Source organism: Taudactylus pleione, unplaced genomic scaffold, assembly GCF_031769625.1.
Source record: "Taudactylus pleione unplaced genomic scaffold, aTauple2 ptg000332l, whole genome shotgun sequence".
NCBI lineage: Eukaryota > Metazoa > Chordata > Amphibia > Anura > Myobatrachidae > Taudactylus > Taudactylus pleione.
The window spans coordinates 1,742,210-1,759,415 of record NW_028284733.1 but is presented as its reverse complement, the minus strand read 5'-3'; the positions used below and the strand labels follow the sequence as shown (position 1 = coordinate 1,759,415).

The 17,206-nt window shown below is 43.5% G+C and overlaps 1 protein-coding gene across 1 annotated transcript in view; it reads right to left on the bottom strand.

The window, feature by feature from the left end:
• Positions 1-1,505: 1,505 nt before the first annotated feature.
• The window catches only part of LOC148509076 (B-cell receptor CD22-like), a 52,657-nt gene continuing 36,956 nt past the window's right edge, over positions 1,506-17,206 (bottom strand). The window contains exons 6-9 of the mRNA XM_088443618.1: positions 8,079-8,175; positions 6,135-6,168; positions 4,756-4,830; positions 1,506-1,595 (exon numbers count right to left, since the gene is read on the bottom strand). Of these exons, the coding sequence (XP_088299744.1) occupies positions 1,506-1,595; positions 4,756-4,830; positions 6,135-6,168; positions 8,079-8,175 (296 nt within the window). The remainder of the gene's footprint in view (positions 1,596-4,755; positions 4,831-6,134; positions 6,169-8,078; positions 8,176-17,206) is intronic.

Sequence of the window (17,206 nt, the reverse complement as noted above, 5' to 3'; positions counted from 1 at the left end):
TTTATATGAATTAAAGTGTACTGTATATGAAGTAAAACGCCAAGGCTCCATCTATTGGTCTTTCAGTCTTATTTCAAAGAACCAGAAGCACCATATTTTGGTGTATCAGTCTGTTAACTTTACAACTTTATGTGTGTTCTTTGATCATGTTTTATAGTTTCCTGTCATATGTTCTAATTAAATTAATGTGTTATGTTTATTAATTAAAAATATTCCATTGCAGACATTTTTAATACACAAACGTATGCATTGTTATATTACAACCCATTTGTATACAAGCTCAAAGCACCTTAAACTGCACACACAATTAAATGGAATCGGTATGAAATCCCGGCTGCCGCATGGCCGGGAGTTCGATTCCCGGCAGGGGCAGCCCGACAAAAGAGCAGAGCCTAAACTAATCTAACCCTCTAACCCTAACCCTCCTTTAGGGTGCCTAACCCTAAACTCCCGCCAAGTGCCTAAACCTAATCCCCCCTCTAAGTGCCTAACCCTAACCACCCCTTCCCCGCTGCCTAAACCTAATACCCCCCGGGTGCCCTAAACCTAACCCTCCCCCCACGGCTGTCCGCTCACGGCACCCGGCATCCCTTCGATCGGGATGCCGGGCGCCGGTCACATGGTGTCGGGAAAATGACAGGCATCTAGAAATAGACGCCGGTCATTTATTCCACGCCGGGATACAGCAGTCGGGAAGCCGGCTGTCGGGATTCTGGCAGCCGGCTTCTCGATTGTATACCAATTAAACATAGCCATTTTCACAACGATGGACCAGCTTGCTCCCCAACAAGTTACATTTATATATAGACAATAATAGGAACACACTCATGTAATTGCAATTCAGCTAGTGTGTTTCAGCTTGTTAAACACAATTTAATCAAAGGGTGTTTGCAAATATGGCTGCGCACAATAATCTTATACAGCTGTAAGCTAATAGGGGATTCAAAGTGAAAAATATTATTAGTGATAGTAATAAAATAATAATAGCTTAAACTAAATTAGACAAGATGAAATGTATACAAAAATTATGAAATATTAGACATAGTTAAAGAAGCTCAACATTTAATCTTAAATAAACTCTCATTTAAACAATGTACTATGAAAAAAATCCCCAAAAATTGCTCAGATGTTTTATTTATTATTTTCTGAAAAAGTAGGAAATTTGTTTTCTTACTAAGATCTGGTATGGTCAGCAAAAAATAATTGGTAATAGGTTGTGCATGATGTTGACTACAAAGAAAAACAAAAATAAGTCCCTGGTGAAATTATTAGATGCATAATAATTACATAAGACTTGCCAGTGATTATATCTGCTTTACTGTACATTCTAGATCAAACAATAAATAAAACTAAAATATGGAAAAAGATAAAACAGATTTATTGAGCAAATGTATTTAGGAAACGAGCATATAATGTTTGATTTCTGTTGTGTTGGACTAATATATAAAGAAATGACATGAAGATAGAAAATTTTAGAATAGTTGTATGAAAATGTAATGTTTCATTTAATGTTTAGAACGAGTGATTACATTTTCATAATCAGTAATTGCAGCTCCATTTCTCGCTGTGACTGTGAGTTCTGCAGGGATTACAGGCTGTAAAGTAAAATGAGAAACATTAAACCATATAATATTCTGTTGTATGATGACGTGACATTAAAATAATGAAACAATCATATTATTTTTAGCTGGTATAATAGGATAAACTATAACTGGTTGTCAGATATTGGGAATGTACACTACCACTACATTTGTATACCCCATGGTTTGGGGTAGTCCACATTTTGAAATCACATATATCAATGCAAATGCTAAATTTAAACCATTAAAATAAGCACTAATATATGATGGAAAAGTGCTGGCCCGAAATAGGTCTAATAATTTGCCAATGCTGCATAAATGCGTATCTTACTTTATTGGAACCAACAGAATAGTTATTACCAAAAGCCATACATTGGTCTTTATCATCCATAATCTGTGGTAACAATTGTTTGTCGCAAATTAGATATATCTTGTTGAATCTCAGAAAAATTCTGACATTGAGAAGGAAATATTTTTATTATTTTTTATTATTCATAATAATAATAATGATGATAATATTAAGGGCCTAATGAATATTATTAACATGAGAAGTAAACCATATAACTCTCTCTATTTTTGAAAATTGTAAACCCTTTTTCAAAGGTTTAGAGTGGAAGATTTCTGCCGTCAAATGATTATTTTGTCAGAATTATTTTTTATGACAGTGGCATAAAAATTATAACCACTCTGAGTATTAATGACATCCAGAAGGTTAGTAGTAAAAAAAATAACTAATGGTGAATTTAATGATAGTTTTAAGGACGTTCTAATGATTAATGAATGTAATGAAGCTACTACCCACCAGTCCACAGCATAAACAAATCATAAATGAAAATAAATGAACAGTAAAAAACCTTGCATCTCCTCTCATGTATGTATTTTTAAATTAATGGCTAAATACATCTGAAAAAAATGAGGCCGAGATGGATCCCATTGCTGTCTCTTAAAATAGTGAATAAAGAAATTGTTAAAAAAAGTGTATGTAGAATGACAATTTACAACAATTAACAACATGAAATATTTGAAGAGGAGGCCTTAATACCAGTGTTCCATGAAAAAGGATTTGTTAATGATTAATGGCAATCAGCCAATGATTGACAGATACTTACCAAGCAGACCATACTATGCATAATCTTAAATTAATGCCTATGAAACAGATACCACCATTTCTCTGAGGCAACAGCAATAAAACATTGTTACAAGAAGAAGCTTGTTGGACTTCTCTACTCAATAAACCATCATCTAAAGGGTTATAGGTGAAGTAATTTCTGGGTTGTTATCAATGGGCCTATTCATCATCCTTAAAAGTAGGTAAAAATATTAAAATGTAATATATTTTTGTAAAACGTAAGTGCTATCCCCTTTCATTAAACAGGTAAGATAGGAGATTTCACTCCTGCTTACTGATCATCCCCAAAGCTGAATGTGGTTCTTATACACTTCTCTGGGGACTTCCTCATTTCCCAATTCATCAAACTCCAAAAATACATAATTTGTGGAATCTGATTTCGGGAACAGACACTATCTTCAGATGACGTGCATTCTCAAAGTCCCGCTCCTTCTTATGGGAATGAATCCCAAGTTGCAAAGAGGTATCCATTTAGATCCGTCCACTTGGATCTTTCTTCCTCCATTTGGGTCCCTCCGCAGCCTATTGTGTATCTCCGTATACTTGTTCCTACATGGCCACGTAACATTGCATCCCTCCGCAGCCTGTTGTGTATCTCCGTAGACTTGTTTCTACATGCCCACGTAACATTGCGTCCCTCCACAGCCTGTTGGGTATCTTGGTATGCCTATTCATACATGCACACTTGTGTTCATACATGTCCACTGACAATGCCTAACCAGACTCGGCAGTGTTACTTTCACTGCTACAGAAGTATCGGCAATAGTGATCGCAGGGACAAGTGATTTTCAGATCTGCTGGCCCTGCTTTGGAGCAATGTTGACTTGCTCCGGTGTTTTAGTATCTGCACCTGCTACTCGCAGCAATTTCAATACTAACTAATCATTTTCAACTCAGCAATGCTTAATGAATACATCCCTAGAAGACCATTGCTGATTATATATGGCAAAAATACTTCTGTGTTGTTATTTAGAGGTTATTGCTTTTTATATGGAAGCCCTTTTCTATCACATCTTTGTACAGTCATACAATATGGAGCTCTGATGAATAACTAGTGCTTAAGTTTAGACATAGGGAGTATTTGTGTATAAGGAACAGTGATGAGATATTTCTATCTACTTATTAATAACAAAGAGGGACTAGTTGTTCTTAAAACTTTCTCTACAAATGGCTCAGTAACTGTCACATCATTGCTTACAAGTATTTACTATACCAGTGTCCTACTGTGATTTATATCCCTAAAGAAAACATTCTGACCCAAATGTATTAGACTGTGCGTTGTGGGCAATGGTGAGGTTTCATTGATGTGTCTTTGAGATTTAAAAGCACCAACTTATATTTCGGGCAAAACCAATGCAGTTTAGCTTCTAAAATAAATTACAGCATGTCAGTGGCACATCTAAAAGGGCACGAGGACAAGTATTTTTAGATGTGGTTTACAATATTTGTATTACTATCATTTTTCAATAAATCGGCTTGTTTTTAGGGTATAATTTACTATTTAGTAGAGATGTGCAGGTCGGTTCTCCATAAATCCGATTCCACCTGAATTTCAAGAATCCGGACAGATTTTGGGTTTTAGATTGCAAAAATTACATGATTTTTAAAAACTTTTTAGCATTAAAAAAAAAATCCAGATCCAAAACCAAAACACTTGAGGGTGGTTTTGCAAAACCAAAATTACAAAGATCCAAATTCATAACCAAAACCAAAAAACGGGGATCAGCACACATCTCTACCATTTAGTCAGGAAAACAAACAGGGAGTCAGTGAGGGGGTGGTGGAGGGATCCGCTCAGATCCCTCTTCGCGTCCCAAGAACTCCTCCTCATAGGAAGGAACTGGGCTACAAGAACAAGTGACATCTGAAGATGACGTTTGTTCTCGCAGGCAAGCAGTTTGCTGAATATCAGGTGGTCCTATCGGAGCCCTGATGATGAATGTCCCGTTACCTTAAATATGCAAAAAGTAAAATAGCGTTTCGCGCATGGTTAATGGGCCATTTTAGTGTTGATAAATAGGCCCCAGAATCACATACAGTAATTACCTTTAACGTGTCGTAAGGTTCTGAGACGTTGCTTTTCACAAGATCAGTGTAAGTGGCGTCTTGGAGCTCTGCGGTCTGAAAATGATTTCAAAGTCACAATAAAATATTATGAGAAAAATGTGATCTAAACTAACAAAACAAAAAATATAAATGAACTAAATGAGCAACGAAAGTAAGTGAAGGTTTTCCATCCATAACTGAGTATAAATGATTCTTAGTGCAGTGTAAATTCCCTTTCAAAGCACTGTTACATCAGGATTTTGCATAAATGGGTGTGTTTTCAGTGCTTGTGACCAATCACATGCATTCATCATCAGTGGCGTCACAAGGGGGCCGCAACCGGGTGTCACCCGCCGAGGGGTGACACCAAGGTGCAGGCTCCCGCTCAGTGACAGGAGGTGGGTGCTGCACTGTAACATCACGTGCAGCACTCGACTCCTGTCACAGAGATTGAGCCTGCACTGCCCACACCTCCGGCACCCCCCATTGATAAGGAAGTACCGGCGGGTTCGGGATGCGAAGCCACGTCCCTTTACACAAGGTCCCACCTCCTTCAGCGAGGCCATACCCCTTTTCAGTGGAGTGCGTGGCTCCGACGCTCTCAGTGCATCCCTCCCCGCACCAGGTGTCACCGCGGGGAGGGACGCCACTGTTCATCATTATCAGCTATGCACTTACAACAAGGGCCGAGTATATATATGTCAGCTGCCTCCAGGAGACTGCGTTTGAGACTTTTACTCTTAGTCCCACAAAACTTGCACCCTGAAATCACAAGCCCACTTCCAATGACTCCACACCCATTCCAGTCATGGTCCCAACTCCCTAGTCGCAGATAGTCTCAATTCACATTTGATACGAAAAGAAGTCTTGGATTGTGAAAAACAAACTTGAGATCATTAAAAAAACGCAAGTAGAATAAGGTCCTATGCATCTTTTGTTTTAATCTCCAGTACATTTCTGGAAGAACCTTATTGTAAAATACTTCTTAAGAAATACTTCTTAAAGATCACAGATACCTTCAGATCTAACACAAGACATTTGCAAGAGTCCTAGTCTTGCTTAGGTTCTTCTGCATGGCTACCATCAGGGTGGTACAGGGGGTACAGACGTAAGGGACCAGAGCTGATTAGAGGGGCCCTCTCATGCTCGAATAAAAATAGTTTCCCACAGAGCTAGCACTTATATAACCTACTTATAAGAATGGATTCATTTGGGGATACTATTTGAGGGAGTCATTGACCACCTATATCGGCTTGAATAATGAGGGAAACCTGATTCTCTGACAATTAATCCATATTGATGAGCAAATTAATGTTGCATTCCTCGCTTCATAATTGTTATATTACAACACTTTTTAACCGTTTGATCCAAATACATACCTCAGTACTTGGTGAGGTGTGACATACTTTCTTTCTGTGAAAAATGACAACACATGTTAGCACTTGCACTGTAGTTAGAAGGGGAAGGAGGCATGAAACATTGTATTTCATGTACAGTAAGTGAAATATTTGTCGGAAATTTGTCTACAACTGGTGTTCTAGCAGAGTTGTATACACCAGTGGATATATAAAGAACCCAAGGCACCAATCCAGTGTAACTTAACCAAGATGTGTGGTTTATTATGTACAGCCGTACTCACTGTTACACTGGTTTTGTCCGAGATGTGAAGCGGAGCTTGTAGCAGAGCTCTGTTAGGCAGCTCACCCAGCCGGTGACTGTCTATTGTAAAGCAGTAATGGTGAAGTTGCTGGTAATAAGCAGTTACTGGACTCAGGAGCCATCCTCCACTGTATTGCTCATACACAGTGAAGCAAGATTGTGCCATTCATGCACAGCTTGGGTATCAGTGGGCATCTTGGTTAGGGAACAGAAGTGTCCCTTGAGGAGCCATGTTGTTGGAGACTGAGCAGTAGTGTACTCTACTTCTGACATTATTACATGGAAATTATTTAACACATAAACAGGGTTAATGGTTATCCATCACCGAAATATGGTCATACCACCCAACATCGCAGTATGGACTATATTCATTGCACATTGGGGGGGTCATCCCCTGAGAGCATTTTCACAGGAAAATGACAATTTTTTGTGCATCCCAGATGCCTCCAGGCACTGCACACAACTCCAAACCCCTCTGTCGGGACAAATTGTGGAACACTGCAACAGTCTTTTTAAATGTGGAACTGTGCCATTAATAGTGGATGGTTGAGAGGTATGCACAGCGAAAGTAGTCAGTTTCTGGGGTGAATCAGTATTCAAGGACCACAGCCAAGATACTCAGTAGAAATTAGTGACATCACTTAGACATGTGGTATGACCTTCTGCAATCTCTGGAATACAGGCCCTCATTCAGAGCCGCTCGTAAGCGGCCGCTCGTTCGTTATGAGCGATGTTCGCTCATCTGCGCATGCATACGGATTGTAATACGTATGCGCGAACCAGTCAGTGCTGCCGAAAATCGTTTGTTCGCTATATAGTGAATGCCTGCTATTTTGAGTGACAGGAGGAGGCGTATGTGGGTGGTAACAGTGGAAGGTGCTTGAAAATGGGGTCGTGGAATTCAGAACGCAGGCGTGCTTAAAGGTCAAAACGGGCATTTTAAGGGTGTGCATAATTAAAACAGCAGCGTCATTGACCATGTCACTTGGTTGTTTTATAGTCAGAACTGCTCACAAGATAGCAGTAGTAAAAACCAACCACAAGAATAGCGAGCAGTTCATACGCTGTTCGATGTACTCGATTAATCTAATAAATGGCGCACATGACGTATGGTGCGAGCGGCCAGGGAGCGTATTTTTCAAAATTACGACGGCAAATTTTGTTCGCTAGTTCAGACATAGAGGCGTCAACAGACTGCAAAGAGCGAATGGTTCATTTGAATAGCCACCCCTTTTTTCTGAACGAACGACCGCAAATAGCGTCCGGCTCTGAATCAGACCCACTGGTCACACAAAATGGCTGCCTCCTCTATGTTCACGCAATGAATGCACCTAAATAATATGCATAACAGTCAATTAAGACCACTTATGATAAACACCTGACATAATTAGCTAGATTTACTTTTCCTTTCATGTGATTGGCATTGTGGGACAGTTTGTAATTGTGCAGGGTAAGAACAAATATAATTTTGACACAGGCAGCAAATGTTTTGAACCTTTCATGAATGTTCCAGCAGAGAATCCACAATTTAGGCACATTGCCTCCTTACAACTTGTCATTTTCGGGACCTGTGTCTCATTAATTTGAAATGTTGGGCAGTGCATTTTACACCTGAGATGAATTGTACATTTATATTATATTAAACAATTATTACAATTCTTTACCTCCAACAAAAGTAGATAATGATTAAGATCAGAAGAAGACCAACTATTCCAGATATTGCAAGATACAGAATGCGATTTGTTGCCTCTTGTACCATATCTGTGGTAAATATAAGCAGATATTAAATGTTGACATATAAACTGTACAGTAAATGTGTTTGTAAAAAGGGGAAGTGGAGTTTTGTCCAGGAAACACGTTACACTCTGGAGCAGATGAGAAGTATGTTTTGATCTTTGTTCTGTTTTTTATATCTAGGAATACTTTGCTGTTATTCTTTCTTTTTTTTCTGGATATTGTTTTTATTATACTTTCCTAAACATATTACTCCGTCCTATACATTTACACATTTTTTAATCTCTTATGGATTTGTTTGCATTATACACAGAGCCCACTATAGGACCATTTGTTTCTTACACAGAATCGTCTGAGGCTATGGTATACTGGAAAGGTGGAGGGAAGGCTGTGTGCTCACTACGTGGGAAAATCCCCTGGCAGCAGATCTGTGTGTTTTCGTGTTTTGTGTTTTGGTTTTGGATCTGGATCTTTCTTCGTGTTTTGGATCTGGATTGGTTTTGCCAAAACCACCCTTCCGTGTTTTGGGTTCTGGGTTTTGTGTTTTGGATCTGTATTTTTTGGAAAAAAAGCATAAAAACAGCGAAAATTTCCACTCATTTCCAGTCTATTCTGAACACCTCACACCTCACAATAGTGTATTTATGTCCAAAAGGTTGCGCCGAGGTAGCTGGATGACTATGCTAAGCGACACGAGTGGGCGGCACAAACACGTGACCCATCTAGGAGTGACACTGCAGTGGCAGACAGGATGGCAGTTAGAAAAACTAGGCCCCAAACAGTACATAATGCAAAGAAAAAAAAGAGGTGCAAGATGGAATTGTCCTTGGGCCCTCCCACCCACCCTTATGTTGTGTAAACAGGACATGCACACTTTAACAAACCAATCATTTCAGAACCAGGGTCTGCCACACGACTGTGGCTGAAATGATTGGTTCGTTTGGGCCCCCACAAAACAAGCTGGCAATTAATCTGTCCCTGCACAAACTGGCTCTACGGAGGCAAGATGTTGTCCTCATCCTCCTCAATCACCGATTCCTCACCCTCTTCAGTGTTGTATACATCCTCATCCTCACAGAGTATTAATTTTTCCCCGCTGGAATCCACCACCACAGGTCCCTCTGTACGTTCTGGAGGTTGGTCTTCCTGGAAGAGTTGATAATTCAATTTTATAAACATCATCTTCTCCACATTTTGTAGAAGCAACCTCCTACGCCTTTCGCTGACAAGGTTCCCGGCTGCACTAAACACTCTTTCGGAGTACACACTGGAGGGGGGGGGCAACTCAGGTAAAATAGAGCCAGTTTGTACAGGGGCATTCAAATTGCCTCTTTTTCCTGCCAGTACAGGTACGGACTGTCTGATATGCCTACGTGGATGCTGTCACCGATGTAATCCTTTAACAGACAGACGTACACTTGTTGCTGCTGCTTTGAGGATGCAGGTGCGGCAACAGCCCACACAATTTACAAAGACAGAACAAAAAAAAAGAATTTTTTATTTTTTGTGGAGTGCACTTTGAGGGTTACACCACCCTTTAACAGACAGATGCACGCTTGTCGCTGCTGCTTTGAGGATGCAGGTGTGGCTACAGCGCATACATTTCACACACAAACACAGAAAAAAAGAAGATTATTTTATTTTGGTTGGAGCGCAATCTGGGGGTTACACCACCCTTTAACAGACAGACGCACGCTTGTCGCTGCTGCTTTGTGGATGCAGGTGCTGCTACAGCCCACACAATTCACAAAGACAGGAAAAAAAAGAAGAATTCTTTATTTTTTGCGGAGCGCACTTTGAGGGTTACACCACCCTTTAACAGACAGACGCATGATTGGTGCTGCTGCTTTGAGGATGCACGTACAGAGCAGACAATTCACAAACACAGAAGAAAATGTTTTATTTTGTTTGGAGTGCACTTTGGGGGTTACACCACCCTTTAACAGACAGACGCACGCTTGTCGCTGGTGCTTTGAGGATGCAGGTGCGGCTACAGCCCACACAATTCACAAAGACAGAAAAAAAAAGAAATTTTTACTTTTTGTGGAGCGCACTTTGAGGGTTACACCACCCTTTAACAGACAGACGCACGCTTGTCGCTGCTGCTTTGAGGATGCAGGTGCGGCTATAGCCCACACAATTCACAAAGACAGAAAAAAAAGAAGAATTTTTTATTCTTTGTGGAGCACACTTTGAGGGTTACACCACACGTTAACAGACAGACGCACGCTTGGCGCTGCTGCTTTGATGATGCATGTAGAGTGCAGACAATTCACAAACACAGAAGAAATTGTTTTATTTTTCTTGGAGTGCACTTTGGGGGTTACACCACCCTTTAACAGACAGACGCACACTTGTCGCTGCTGCTTTGAGGATGCAGGTGCAGCTACAGCCCACACAATTCACAAAGACAGAAAAAAAGGAGAATTTTTTATTTTTTGTGGAGCGCACTTTGGGGGTTACAGCAACCTTTAATGGGACAAGCCAGCCATCCCTTTACTTATGGGACACAAGCGCACACTTGGCGCTGCTCCTTTGTTGATGCACGTGCAGCCACAGTGCACACAAATTCACAAACACAGAAAATATTTTTTTATTTTGTTTGGAGTGCACTTTGGGGGTTACAGCACCCTTTAACGGTCAAGCCAGCCGGCCCTTTACTTATGACACAGGCGCACGCTTGGCGCTACTTTGTTGATGCACGTGCGGCTACTGCGCACACAATTCACAAACACAGAAAATATATTATTTTTTTACCACTTGGGGGGAGCACCCCTGATGGACAGAGCACCCCCTGGACAACAGTACAGCACCCCTTTGGGACTGGGACACTGCACAGGACTTTGGAGTGGACACAGCCCCTATGGACATTTGACTGCACAACACAGTAGAGCCAGCCCCTATGGACTTTGGAGGAGTGGACACAGCCCCTATGGACAACAGCAGCACAGCACAACACAGCCAGCCCCTATGGACTTTGGAGGAGTGGACACAGCCCCTATGGACAACAGTAGCACAGCGCAGCACAGCACAGCAACACTACACTGTACTACACTACACAGCCCAGCCAGCCCTAACTCCCACTCTCCCTCTTCACTGTCCACAGCCGAGTGAGAAAATGGCGCCGACGCGGGTACCTTATATAGAATCCAAAACCTGCGAGACCCGGAAGGTGGGATGATGATGTTTTGCATCGCTTTCAGATCCGAGTCAGGCGGGAAAAGTCGAGCCTAACTCTGATCGGCCTCAGATCGGGGGGGGTACGGGGGGGGGTTCGGATTTCAGAAATCCGAACCCGCTCACCTCTAGTTAGAATAGTCTTTTTCTCACTATTTGCATTATAAGTAGGGGTGTGCACCGGCCACTTTTCGTGTTTTGTGTTTTGGTTTTGGATCTGGATCTTTCTTCGTGTTTTGGATCTGGATTGGTTTTGCCAAAACCACCCTTCCGTGTTTTGGGTTCTGGGTTTTGTGTTTTGGATCTGTATTTTTTTTTTAAAAAGCATAAAAACAGCTAAAATCACAGAATTTGTTGGTTTCTCTGCTCCTATGCTATTATTAACCTCAATAACCTTAATTTCCACTCATTTCCAGTCTATTCTGAACACCTCACACCTCACAATAGTGTTTTCATGTCCAAAAGGTTGCACCGAGGTAGCTGGATGACTATGCTAAGCGACACGAGTGGGCGGCACAAACACGTGACCCATCTAGGAGTGACACTGCAATGGCAGACAGGATGGCAGTTAGAAAAACTAGGCCCCAAACTGTACATAATGCAAAGAAAAAAAAGAAGTGCAAGATGGAATTGTCCTTGGGCCCTCCCACCCACCCTTATGTTGTATAAACAGGACATGCACACTTTAACAAATCAATCATTTCAGCGCCAGGGTCTGCCACACAACTGTGGCTGAAATGATTGGTTCGTTTGGGCCCCCACAAAACAAGCTGGCAATTAATGTGTCCCTGCACAAACTGGCTCTACGGAGGCAAGATGTCATCCTCATCCTCCTCATCCACCGATTCCTCACCCTCTTCAGTGTGTACATCCTCATCCTCACAAAGTATTAACTCGTCCCCACTTGAATCCACCACCACAGGTCCCTCTGTACCTTCTGGAGGCTGGTCTCCCTGGAAGAGCTGATAATTCATTTTGATGAACATCATCTTCTCCACATTCTGTGGAAGCAACCTCCTACGCCTTTCGCTGACAAGGTTCCCGGCTGCACTAAACACTCTTTCGGAGTACACACTGGAGGGGGGGCAACTCAGGTAAAATAGAGCCAGCTTGTACAGGGGCCTCCAAATTGCCTCTTTTTCCTGCCAGTACAGGTATGGACTGTCTGACATGCCTACTTGGATGCTGTCACCGATGTAATCCTCCACCATTCTGTCAATGGTGACAGTATCATATGCAGTGACAGTAGACATGTCAGAAATTGTTGCCAGGTCCTTCAGTCCGGACCAGATGTCCAAACTTGGTCCTGCCTGCCCTGCATCACCGCCAGCGGGTTGCTTAGGATACCTAAGTTTTTTCCTGGCAGCCCCAGTTGCGGGAGAAAATGAAGAAGGAGCCGTTGACGTGTCACGTTCCGCTTCAGCTGACAGTGTGTTCACCAGCAGGTCTTTGCACCTCTGCAGGCTTGTGTAGGCCGGAAAGAGAGACACCACATAGGCTTTAAACCTAGGATCAAGCACGGTGGCCAAAATGTAGTGGTCTGATTTCAACAGATTGACCACCCTGGAATCCTGGCAAAGCGAATGAAGGGCTTCATCCACAAGTCCCACATGCCGAGCGGAATCGCTCCGTCTTAGCTCCTCCTTCACTTTCTCCAGCTGCTTCTGCAAAAGCCTGATGAGGGGAATGACCTGACTCAAGCTGGCTGTGTCTGAACTGACTTCACGTGTGGCAAGTTCGAAGGGCTGGAGAACCTTGCACAACACGGAAATCATTCTCCACTGCGCTTGAGTCAGGTGCATACCCCCTCCTTTGCCTATGTCATAGGTGGATGTATAGGCTTGTATGGCCTTTTGCTGCTCCTCCATCCTCTGAAGCATATAGAGGGTTGAGTTCCACCGCGTCACAACCTCTTGCTTCAGGTGATGGCGGGGCAGGTTCAAGAGTGTTTGCTGGCGCTCCAGTCTTCGGCACGCAGTCGCTGAATGGCGAAAGTGGACAGAAATTTTTCGGGCCACCCAAAGCGTCTCCTGCACGCCCCTGTCGCTTTTCAGAAAATTCTGCACCACCAAGTTTATTGTGTGAGCAAAACATGGGACGTGCTGGAATTTGCCCAGATGTAATGCCCGCACAATATTGGTGGCGTTGTCAGATATCACAAATCCCCAGGAGAGTCTAAGTGGGGTAAGCCACTGGGCGATGATTTCCCTCAGTTTCTCTAAGAGGTTGTCAGCGGTGTGCCTCTTACTGAAACCGGTGATACACAGCGTAGCCTGCCTTGTAACGAGCTGGCGTTTCTGAGATGCTGCTACTGGTGACGCTGCTGCTGTTGCTGCGTAAGGTGATACATCTACCCAGTGGGCTGTCACAGTCATATAGTCCTTAGTCTGCCCTGTTCCACTTGTCCACATGTCCGTGGTTAAGTGGACATTGTGTACAACGGCATTTTTCAGGACACTGAGGACACTTTTTCTGACGTTTCTGTACAGTCTCGGTATCGCCTGCCTAGTGAAGTGGAATCTAGACGGGATTTGGAACCGGGGACACACTACCTCCATCAATTGTCTAAATCCCACTGCACTAATGGCGGATACCGGACGCACGTCTAACACCAACATAGCAGTCAAGGCCTCAGTTATACGTTTTGCTTCAGGATGACTGCTGTCGTACTTCATCCTCCTCGCTAAGGACTGTTGGAGGGTCAATTGTTTAGTAAAAGTAGTGGTGTTCCTACTTCCTCTCTGGGATGATGAACGACTCCCAGCAGCAGCAACAGCAGCAGCGGCAGCAGTAGGCGTAGCAATGCAGGATCCTCCAGAGGAATCCCGGATAGGAGAGTCAGTCATGCCAGTGACATGGCCTGCAGGACTACTTCCGATCCTGACTAAGGAGGAAATTGACGAGGAGGGAGTTGACGGTGTGGTTTGCAGGCGCTTGGAGACAACGGGATTTAGGTGTCCCTGGACTGCTTACGGTCTTAGCCAAAGTTTCTGAACTTGACAGTAACTTTTTATGAACGCGCTGCAGGTGCCGTATAAGGGAGGATGTTCCTAGGTGGTTGACGTCCCTACCCCTACTTATTTCACCTTTACATATGGTACATATGGCAAGACAGTTGTTGTCCGGATTTGGATAGAAATATTGCCAGACCAAAGAGGTGGAATGTTTGGTCTTCTGCCCAGGCATGACCGTGATGGGCTTTTTCATCCCACGGACAACAACTGTCTCCCCCGGAGCCTGATTTAAACAAACCACATCACCATCAGAATCCTCCTCGCCAACTTCCTCCTCAGCGCCAGCTACACCAGTATCCTCATCCTGTTGTACTTCAACAGTGACATCTTCAATTTGCATATCAGCAAGTGGACTGTGGGTGCTCCTTTCAGCACTTGCAGGGGGCGTGCAAATGGTGGAAAGAGCCACCTCTTCCCGTCCAGTGCTGGGAAGGTCAGGCATCGCAACCACCACCACACTTGGACTCTCCTTGGGGATTTGTGATATCTTCTTAGAAAGCACAGTTCTTCGCTGTGCTTTTGCCAGCTTAACTCTTTTGATTTTTTTAGTGGGAGGAGGGCTTCCATCGTCATGTGAAGCGGAACCACTAGTCATGAACATACTAGGGATCGACCTTAGCCGTTCCTTGCCACTCCGTGTCGTAAATGGCATATTGGCAAGTTTACGTTTCTCTTCAGCTGATTTAAATGTCTTTTTCAAGGTCATTTTCCTGAACTTTGCCATTTGGGATTGTATGTGCCCTCTACTATGACATTGGGCATCGGCCTTGGCAGACGACGTTGATGGCATGTTATCGTCTATGTCATGACTAGTGGCAGCAGCTTCAGCACTAGGAGGAAGTGGTTCTTGATCTTTCTCTATTTTATTTTTATCGGAGAAAGTTTGGTCCTCCATTTATGTTATATCGATTTGATATATACGTGCGGCTAAACACAGAAAATAATTTTTTTTTTGGTTTGGACTGGAGTGTACTTTGTGGGTTACAGCACCCTTTAACGGTCAAGCCAGCCGGCCCTTTACTTATGACACAGGCGCACTCTTGGCACTACTTTGTTGATGCACGTGCGGCTACTGCGCACACAATTCACAAACACAGAAAACAATTTTTTTTTGGTTTGGACTGGAGTGTACTTTCGGGGGTTACAGCACCCTTAACGGTCAAGCCAGCCGGCCCTTTACTTATGACACAGGCGCACGCTTGGCACTACTTTGTTGATGCACGTGCGGCTACTGCGCGCACAATTCACAAACACAGAAAATAATTTTTTTTTGGTTTGGACTGGAGTGTACTTTCGGGGGTTACAGCACCCTTTAACGGTCAAGCCAGCCGGCCCTTTACTTATGACACAGGCGCACTCTTGGCACTACTTTGTTGATGCACGTGCGGCTACTGCGCACACAATTCACAAACACAGAAAATAATTTTTTTTTTTGTTTGGACTGGAGTGTACTTTGGGGGTTACAGCACCCTTTAACGGTCAAGCCAGCCGGCCCTTTACTTATGACACAGGCGCACGCTTGGCACTACTTTGTTGATGCACGTGCGGCTACTGCGCACACAATTCACAAACACAGAAAATAATTTTTTTTTGGTTTGGACTGGAGTGTACTTTCGGGGGTTACAGCACCCTTTAACGGTCAAGCCAGCCGGCCCTTTACTTATGACACAGGCGCACGCTTGGCACTACTTTGTTGATGCACGTGCGGCTACTGCGCACACAATTCACAAACACAGAAAATAATTTTTTTTTGGTTTGGACTGGAGTGTACTTTCGGGGGTTACAGCACCCTTTAACGGTCAAGCCAGCCGACCCTTTACTTATGACACAGGCGCACGCTTGGCACTACTTTGTTGATGCACGTGCGGCTACTGCGCACACAATTCACAAACACAGAAAATAATTTTTTTTTTGGTTTGGACTGGAGTGTACTTTGGGGGTTACAGCACCCTTTAACGGTCAAGCCAGCCGGCCCTTTACTTATGACACAGGCGCACGCTTGGCACTACTTTGTTGATGCACGTGCGGCTACTGCGCACACAATTCACAAACACAGAAAATAATTTTTTTTTGGTTTGGACTGGAGTGTACTTTCGGGGGTTACAGCACCCTTAACGGTCAAGCCAGCCGGCCCTTTACTTATGACACAGGTGCACGCTTGGCACTACTTTGTTGATGCACGTGCGGCTACTGCGCACACAATTCACAAACACAGAAAATAATTTTTTTTTTGGTTTGGACTGGAGTGTACTTTCGGGGGTTACAGCACCCTTAACGGTCAAGCCAGCCGGCCCTTTACTTATGACACAGGCGCACGCTTGGCACTACTTTGTTGATGCACGTGCGGCTACTGCGCACACAATTCACAAACACAGAAAATAATTTTTTTTTTGGTTTGGACTGGAGTGTACTTTCGGGGGTTACAGCACCCTTAACGGTCAAGCCAGCCGGCCCTTTACTTATGACACAGGCGCACGCTTGGCACTACTTTGTTGATGCACGTGCGGCTACTGCGCACACAATTCACAAACACAGAAAATAATTTTTTTTTGGTTTGGACTGGAGTGTACTTTCGGGGGTTACAGCACCCTTTAACGGTCAAGCCAGCCGGCCCTTTACTTATGACACAGGCGCACGCTTGGCACTACTTTGTTGATGCACGTGCGGCTACTGCGCACACAATTCACAAACACAGAAAATATATTATTTTTTTAGCACTTGGGGGGAGCACCCCTGATGGACAGAGCACCCCCTGGACAACACTACAGCACTCCTTTAGGACTGGGACACTGCACAGGACTTTGGAGTGGACACAGCCCCTATGGAGAACTGACTGCACAACACAGTCCAGCCAGCCCCTATGGACT